The 8,833-nt window shown below is 33.8% G+C and overlaps 1 protein-coding gene across 1 annotated transcript in view; it reads right to left on the reverse strand.

The window, feature by feature from the left end:
• Positions 1-8,833, reverse strand: part of LOC108733464 (protein dead ringer-like) — a 198,392-nt gene that overhangs the window by 8,829 nt on the left and 180,730 nt on the right. The window contains exon 5 of the mRNA XM_018464638.1: positions 7,004-7,187. Coding sequence (XP_018320140.1) covers positions 7,004-7,187 — 184 coding nt within the window. The remainder of the gene's footprint in view (positions 1-7,003; positions 7,188-8,833) is intronic.

Consider the following 8,833-nt stretch of genomic DNA (forward strand, 5'->3'; position numbering starts at 1 on the left):
CGAAACTGCCAGACGCGGATCGCGATTTCGATCTTTTTGGATCTCATCAGCGCGTCGCAGGCAGCTCCGACAGAACACAGACCAACTTTTACCTGCTGTCTTAACAGTGCGTTTCAGAAAATACTACAAACGGCACAGTGAACGCTATCTGTAGCACGATGCTACATTTTAGGATTACGTATTACGTATTACTACATTTTACGATTAGTAATAGAAGACTTTTGCATCTGAAAATTTATTACGATGCTTTATCGCAATTCGTAGTCTGGTTATAAAGTGACAAACTGCTCAAAGAAATCCATTTTCTCCGTGTGAATGGACTTCAAAGGTCTAACCGTTGTATTGTGTGTTAAGACAACGTGCCTACCGGGTGGTTACGGTGTTGTGACAGAACACGAGGGGATCAGTTGTTTCTGTATGTCGCGGAGGCGGCTTGGAGGAGGCGGTGGTCCCGGTGGTGGAGCTATTTTCGTTCGAAATCCTTTAGTATTTTTAATGGCCCGCCTTTTCCTGATCCGCCTTATTTTGATTACGGACGCGCGTAGGCATAGATATAAAGTTGAGAAAATGAAAAGTCGCTGATGTACTTCTTATACACTTCATGAGAACGTGGGGTAAACTGGACGAAAGCCAACTTATTTAAATTCCGGACAGCGATATCGGATCGCCTGCTTGACTTTTGTAAGAATCATATTAATTTGTCTCACCAAATGTCGGCGGGTTAAATACAGGAAGAACAAAAAAAACAAGAATGGTAAATTAATTGGGCGAGTATCATCTATTTGGCATTTTATGTACAAGTTAATAAATTAAATAATATTATTATTATTAAAAAATTAATTTACACTCCAAATACCAGAAGGATTAGGTAAATTATGATCAAACCCCTAAAACTAGAACCTCCTAGTCATAATCTAGTTATGTTTGAGTTAGAGATAATTCGAGTTGAAGTAACTTTCTGCATTTCCTTTACTTATTAATTTTTGTTTGGAAAACAGACAATTTAAAGTACTTCGTTCGTATTGTCTTTTCCTACCTTAATGATCCGTAATCTAATTGCTGTTTTTTTTGGAGACAATGGAACAAAAACATATTCGTGTTAGAAAACATTTCGAATTATAGAAGTTCGACGGTACACGGAAAAACTGTGTTGAGTTTTATTGAATATATTTTATAATATAAATAAAAAGAAGAATGTTTCAAAAAATTCGTTTTTTTGCAATTCAAGTCAATGTTTTGGTTTCTTCTTTTTGTTTATATTAAAGTTTCAACAAGTAGTTGAATGTAATACTTTAGACATTTGTCGTGTTAGAATTTTCAAAAACTAATTAATTCGTTCCCTTTCTACTAAAAATTTCTAAAATGTTTTTAATTAAAAGAAAAGTTTGCAAAGATCTCGGATCAGCGAAAATGTAGGTACTCTAAAAAAACCACGTCAAGTCTGTCTAAAAATTAGAGTCAATAATTGCTGTAAGAGAGCTTTTAATAAATCGTACCCGAATTAGAAACATCAATATGACGCATGTATTAATAGTTGGCATAATTGTGGTACACGCGAGACCTGTGAATATTTTTTCTAATCCATTTTATTTTGATTATAAACTTCTACTACTATGTGTCGCGCAATGAAAATCTTATGATACGTCATAACAACTGAACATCTTTGCTGGCTGGACCACGGCCAACCGAAATGCTCGAAAAATATTTATTTAAACGTGTTCATTAAACTTCAGTATCCTAGAAGAAATATCACTACCAATGCCACAAAATATCATATAGGTACATATACTTAAGTTTGCTTATAAAAATTCTGCATGTAATAAACCAATCGTTCATTAAGTTTCGGATCCCTCGCAAATAACAGAGTTATCAGTCTTGCTACAGAAGCAAATAAATCAGGAACATCTTTCATTTAAAACAAAAATACTGGTATGCAAGAGAATAAGAAGTAGGGAAAGTAGAAAAATTAGAAAAAGTGGCTGATTTTAGGTATCTAGGAAGCCAGATAAGTCAGGGCGGAAGGAGCAGAAGAGATATAAAGTAGAAAATAGCGCAGGCTCGAGTCGCTTTCAATAAAAAGAAGTCACTTCTATGCTCGCGAACGGTTAATTTAGAAATTCGAAAAAGGTTGTTAAAGGTGTATGTTTGGAAAGCGGCGCTGTATGGGTGCGAAATATGGACGGTGGGCACGGCGGAAAAGAAAAGGCTAGAAGCGTTTGAACTGTGGTGTTATAGACGAATGACGAGGATACCGTCGATAAAGAAGGTTAGAAATAAAGCAGTATTAGAAAGAATAAGAGAATAGAGGACTGTATGGAAGTCAAAAAGAAATAGGCGAGATAGGTTAGTAGGACACCTTCTCAGGCATGAAGGTGTAGTCAGAAACATATTAGGGGAAGTAACGGGAGTTGGGAGGGGTAGAGGCAGACCTAGATTATATTATTGTTCGCAAATAGTTCAGCATGTGGGTTGTTCTAGTTTTAGGGAAATGCGAAGATTAGCTAAGGATAGGAAAGAGTGGAGGTACGTGTCCAACCAGTCTTAGGACTGATGACCTTATGATGAGTCGTGCTTTAAATACCATTCATTGTCAGACAAATGTGGTGTTACAGGCGAATGATGAGGATACCGTGGATAGAGACGGTTAGAAATAAAGAGGTATTAGAAAGAATAAGAAAACAGAGGACTCTACGGAAGTCAATAAAAAATAGGCGAGATAGGTTGGTCGGTTACCGTATCAGGCATGAAGGTCTAGTCACAGACATATTAGAGGCAGAAGAGGAAGTTAGGAGGGGTAGAGGTATAGTTAAGGATATTGGTTGTTCTAGTTTTAGGGAAATGCGAAGATTATCTCAGGATAGGAATGAGTGGAGGTGCGTGTCCAACCAGTCTTAGACTGACGACCTTATGATGATGGGTACCAAGTGGAGATACAGGTATTACCATACATCCGAACCACCACCATCCAAAGATTGCGGCATTAGAACAATCCTACAAATCTTCACACATTAATGCCGTTCCCCTGCCGTTCCGCGGTATGAATACGGCACTATATGTGTAAATTGATCTTTAACATCACAACCAATTACTAAAAGCGTATGGTGGGGCTTCTGGTTTTATCTTCTGAAGAGCAAAAACTGAAAAGAAATTGTGTCTGATGTGTGAAGATTAATTACGGAGTTATTTTTGAAAAAAAGGTGAATGCATTTGCTATAACATGAGCATTGCAAATGCTCTCGTCGCAATTTCGTTATTTTACTTTTTTATCGTTCCACAAAAAAGAAAAAAATGTCTGGATTATTAGGATTTGTAAAAATAGTGGATGCTTTTTTTACTGTGATTCTTAATTTGTTGAGTTCTCTTGTAGGAGCTAAAACAGAAAAGAATAAAAAAAACGGAAATGCGGCTTTGACATCAAACGTAAGAAACGCATTATGGTTGCATTTGTTTCAGGCACATACATACATAAAATTGCTCAAAGAACCGCGGCCCTTAAATGTGGCAAGAGACCTATTTTTATATTTCGAAACAAAAACAGAATCTATAGCCATTCAAGTATTTAATAGATACTTAAACAACAAAACATGGATACGAAAACTACCTACGTATATATTGTAGCTAAGTATATAAATAAAATTGAGATATATGTAATAAGGTTACTCGTATGCTTCTAAGACTCAAATGAGCCTAAAAGTTTTGTTGCCTCTTTGTATGCTCTAATTTTTGAAACTATTGAATCGATTTCGATGGGATTTTACAGGCATGTAGAGGCGTGATATAGTACAATTTTTTAAAATGTTTATTAATTAAAATAGTTGCATTTATTATTAGTTTCCCCGCGGTAAAAGTTGCCATAAGAAAAAGGTCACAGGTCAAAATTAACTTTGTAACAGAGAGCTAAACAATGTACTGCTCTTATATTTCTTTATTTCCCTGTTTTTAAATTGAACAGTTAACGTTTCGCCTAAGTCTTGAATCTAACTTTTAAAATTCCTATAAAATTAGAAATTCCTGCTTCCGATTTGAAAATGCATCGTATAGTATCCTAATTGCGTGGTTTTTGTTCAAAAGGGATTAATACATTTTAGTTCTTATTGTAACAGGATACCCTAGTGGTAAATTGAGAATCGAATAAGGATTTTTCGTTACATGCAATCATCAAAGAAAGCATAGTTTGAAAAATACGAAAATTCGTATAAATGCCTTCATATAAGTCCAATATTAGGAAAAAAGACTTAAAAATTAATCAGGAACCGTTAAATGAGTGGGAAAGAGAAGGTTGGGAAAAATTGTTTTAAAAAGAGATTAGAGGAAATAGTAAGACTTGAAAAAAATAACAGAGTTGAAACACGTGATAAGGTTAAGAAATATGCTACGGGATTATCGGCAGGCTGATCTAGTGCCAAGATATTTAGGAGGAGGAAGAGAAATAAATATTTTAGCTAGATTTAGAGTAGGAAATGAATGAGAATGAAACAAGTAATGGACAAAAGACGAAGATAGAAAATGTAAAAGATGAATATCTAATGCATGTGTTAGGTGAGTGTGAGGAATAAAGATCACTAGAAAAATGTGCTGTATTGGTGAGAGATGATGATAGTGGTCTGACCCTATTGAGGAAATTTTGAAAAATAGGAAGTGGAACATACGAGAAAATGCTTTTGTTTAGTTTTCTTTTCTAGACGTGTGTTTTGTTGTTTAAAGCAGGGTTTCCCAACCTTTTTGTCCTCGCGAACCAAAAGAAAAGTCCGAAAAAATTTGACGAACCCCCTATGTAGTCGTTAATGACAGGTATAAAAAAGCAATAAAATTTGATAGAATATATACTTTTTCATATTGCATAATAATTGAATCGTGAAATATTTAAATAANGGTAGGATGGATCTATGAAAATTTTTTTTGAGCGCAGTTTAATACATATATGTACGCAGAACATTATTTTATATTTAAAAGTCTATTATTAATTCGAAATGATTCAAAGCGGCGTCTATATGGCAATCTTCAACCAGCCATTCTTTGAGCTCAATATAGAACTGATCATTTATCTAGAAACCGACCTGTCATCTGTCAGGCAGAGTTAAATTAACTGCTTATGAGATACACACGTACATATCGCATACATAGATATAGATTTAATTTATTTCGAGACGATGCCGGAATGTCATCATCAAATAAAACACACTTTTACTATTAAATAGAAAAAGAAAAGAAAAATGTAAATTGAATGATCAGAACTGTCTTAAAAAGATCGAGGTCTATTTTTAATATTCTATGTAAATACTGCTATATGTTTATGAGTAGAGGGACGGGGGATAAAATTACTATTCTGGATTTAAAAAAAAAATACAACGTATAATTATACAACACGCTACTGAAGTGAAACTTCTTCAAACACACAAACATACCGGGATAGGGGTTAAGGAATTGGATTAATGGTATTATTTGTACACTGTGCATCGCACGGGTGCAATGCTGATAGTAAATATACTATAGAATGTCTTTATATACAACAATCACAGCTTTTTTATCATTAGACAATACAAACCGGCCGGTACCACCGCACCGCTATGTCCCTGCATTTTAAGTCTGTAATATCTTCGAAAATATTCATTTAAATTACATGCTGTAAAGGGCCATATTGATCTATATTGAATGCACAATGTTTTTGAAAGTACTTAATTGGATAAGGATTAATGCTGTATTTCTTAAAATCGCTTCGTAAATAAGCCATTATTTCTCGTAAAAAGTAAAGGATAAAAAATGGTTATTGTGTGTTATACCTAAAAGATAGATATATATACCATCGCGGACCTTTTTGTAGACCTTTTTAAGGTGTACAATACTGTAGTATATTATTTTGATTTATTTCGTAGGGTTCAGCCAACGTTTGCAATGTAAGTGCAAAAAATGTGTTTATTTACGACATCACATTACAAACCTCTAAAATTATCATCGTTTGTCTACTATATTATGCATGTATTATACATATAAACCTTCCTCTTGAATTACTCTATCTATTAAAAAAAACCGCATCAAAATCCGTTGCGTAGTTTTAAAAATCTAAGCATACATAGGGACAGACAGCGGGGGAAATCCGTAGCATCATTTCGTTACATAGCAACTCGCATGAAACGAACTTACCCTACCGTGGGCAAAGAAGTTTCACTTCAACACCATTTTTTTTTAATTCAAACTTTTTAAAAATATGTATTTAATTATGTACCCACTTCATCAATTTTGATACCTACTGTTGCATGTTTGGGGAGGGATGGGTGTAAAACATATATTAGGGATCTTAACGATCCACAAAATTAAAGTTAATTTTTCTACAAAATTTGATATTAAGATCAATTTGTTGCAAAAATCGAATTCAGAACTTTCAAATCAATAATCAGTTAGTTTTTATACTCATTTCTTTAGACAAATATACAAGAGCGGGCTGAAAAATTCATAGGCTGACCCATATATGACTCTACTAGTATCAAATCCATATAATTTTTGTTAGCCCTAACCTTCAAAAGACAGGTGTATAAATTTGACAGCTGTTCCACTATTAGTATCTGAGTTATAGCATTTTTAGTGAAAGAACTTTTGTTGTTTAAAAAAGAAAGTGCTGTTTCATCAAGACAATGCACCGTGTCACAAATCAATGAAATCGATGGAAAAATTCCATGAATTGGGCTTCGAATTGCTTCCGCATCCACCGTACTCTCCAGATCTGGCCCCCAGCGACTTTTTTCTATTTTCAGACCTCAAGACAGAAATTTCGCGCCGATGAAGAGGTAAACGCGAAACTGAAGCCTATTTTGAGACAAATCGTATTATAAAAATGGTATCGAAAAATTGTATGACCGCTATAATCGTTGTATCGCCCTCGAAGGGAACTATATTGAATAATAAAATCAAATCTATCAAAAAAATATTTTTTTCTAAGCTAGCCTACCAACTTTTCAGCCCGCCTGTTACGTTGAAAAATATATAATTAAAACTTAATGAAACATACTGTGTCCTTAACGTAAAAGCAGCTGACGTAATAGAGGATGGTAAGTGTAGTCCTTTGATTATTTCCTGCCACAATTTCTTGTTTATCACATCTACCAGTCCCCCTCTAGCTATAACCAAATTGTACAATTCGTACAAATCCAATACTGATTTGGCCATTATTGGTAACCGATTTATTGGAGTCCCTGAAACAATGAAGAAAAATCATTTACATTTTTGTAGATGTTGATGGCGTTGTAAACAATAGAAAAAACTAATTTAAATAGTACAATTATGTATATGTAACATGATTAAAAATGAGACAAAAGGCAAAGTATCAGCTTTTGAAAGAGTGGTTTAGGAAGGCTCCAAAAAGACTGGAGATAGGAACAGAAACTACAAAGATTTGCTTTAAGGATGTTTGGGAGGTACAATCGGAGACAAGAGTACATAAAGTTATAAATTCGTGATTAATTAGGTTTTGCAGCATATCATGAGGTAAATAAATACTATCTATACTAAAAAAAAGTATACGGTTTGAGAGAAAATTTGGAATTTGACCAAAAACTTTGAATAAAATAAGAAATAACGAATAATATGGAAAATTTTTAACTGACTTTTGGCAGTGAATATGCCTTGATTTCAACTTCGAAACAAAAAAATATTTAGTTTCAATCTCTATTAATAATGAGCGTAAAACTTTTTAATATGTTTAAATAATAATTAAAACTTTAAAATTGCATTTATTTCAGACAATTATAAATATTATCATTATATTATCAAGTAAAAACGAGATTTTCAGCTAATTTTTCATTTTTTCCTCGATAACCATTTAGTGAATTTGAATAACCTTACGCTAAAGTGATTCTCCAGAGTTCAAGTTACTTATTATAAAAGTTTGAAATTTCTGGTAGCTTTTTTTCTGTTAATAAAAATAAATTTAATCTGTTCGGTTAACGAATCTCCATAAAATGACGTGTAAAATTACAATTTTTTAAAATTTCAATAACTTTCTAACGGTTTAGTGAATCGATTTGTAATTTTCACAGGAGTTTTAGAATTGAATGAGGAACGTTCTTGCAAATTTTTATTTGTCTCGTAGCATTCTGACATACCTCCCAAACATCCTTAAGTACATTTTGATTTGCTTCGGGTAGAAGTTTTTCTCCTATTTCTAGTCTTCTTGGCATGCCCCATTATTCTTAGTGCAAGCAAATTTGTATTCGAGGTTATTAAAAGAAATTCTGTTCGTATTTTCTATTTTAAAAAATTAAACGGGGTCGCTACCAAACCAGTTGTACTGGTCATGAACGTGCAGAGATGAAAGAAATCGTTTTTCGAATTAGCCAAGGATTTATTAACGAGGACGGACGGGAAATGTGATAAGGACGCAATTGTCAGTTTACAATCCTGTTCAAATTTTATTTATTGACTCGTTTATAACACGAGATTTCGGACGTCAAACAAAAGATTACTAATCATTACACCTGTTAAACGGATAGGAGTGTTTTTACAGGTGACAAAACGATTTATTTATTGTACCACATTGTATGCGAGTTGCCAAGTATATATATTTAAAATAGTTCAGCAGTAAAAAAATAACAGTAATTAATTCACATTTAACAGAATACAGTCAAACTTCCCTAACTTCCCTCTCTTAACATGCAAGCAGTTATGGTCGAGTTAGAAAGAGTAATAGAAGAAAAAATAAAATAATCCGAAGTGGTTTGTATTCTGTCGCAACTGCCAGACGCGGATCGCGATTTCGATATTTTTGGATCTCATCAGCGCGTCGCAGGCAGCTCCGACAGAACACAGACCAACTTTTACCTGCTGTCTTAACAGTGCGTTT

Source organism: Agrilus planipennis, unplaced genomic scaffold (genome assembly GCF_000699045.2).
Source record: "Agrilus planipennis isolate EAB-ADULT unplaced genomic scaffold, Apla_2.0 scaffold44, whole genome shotgun sequence".
NCBI lineage: Eukaryota > Metazoa > Arthropoda > Insecta > Coleoptera > Buprestidae > Agrilus > Agrilus planipennis.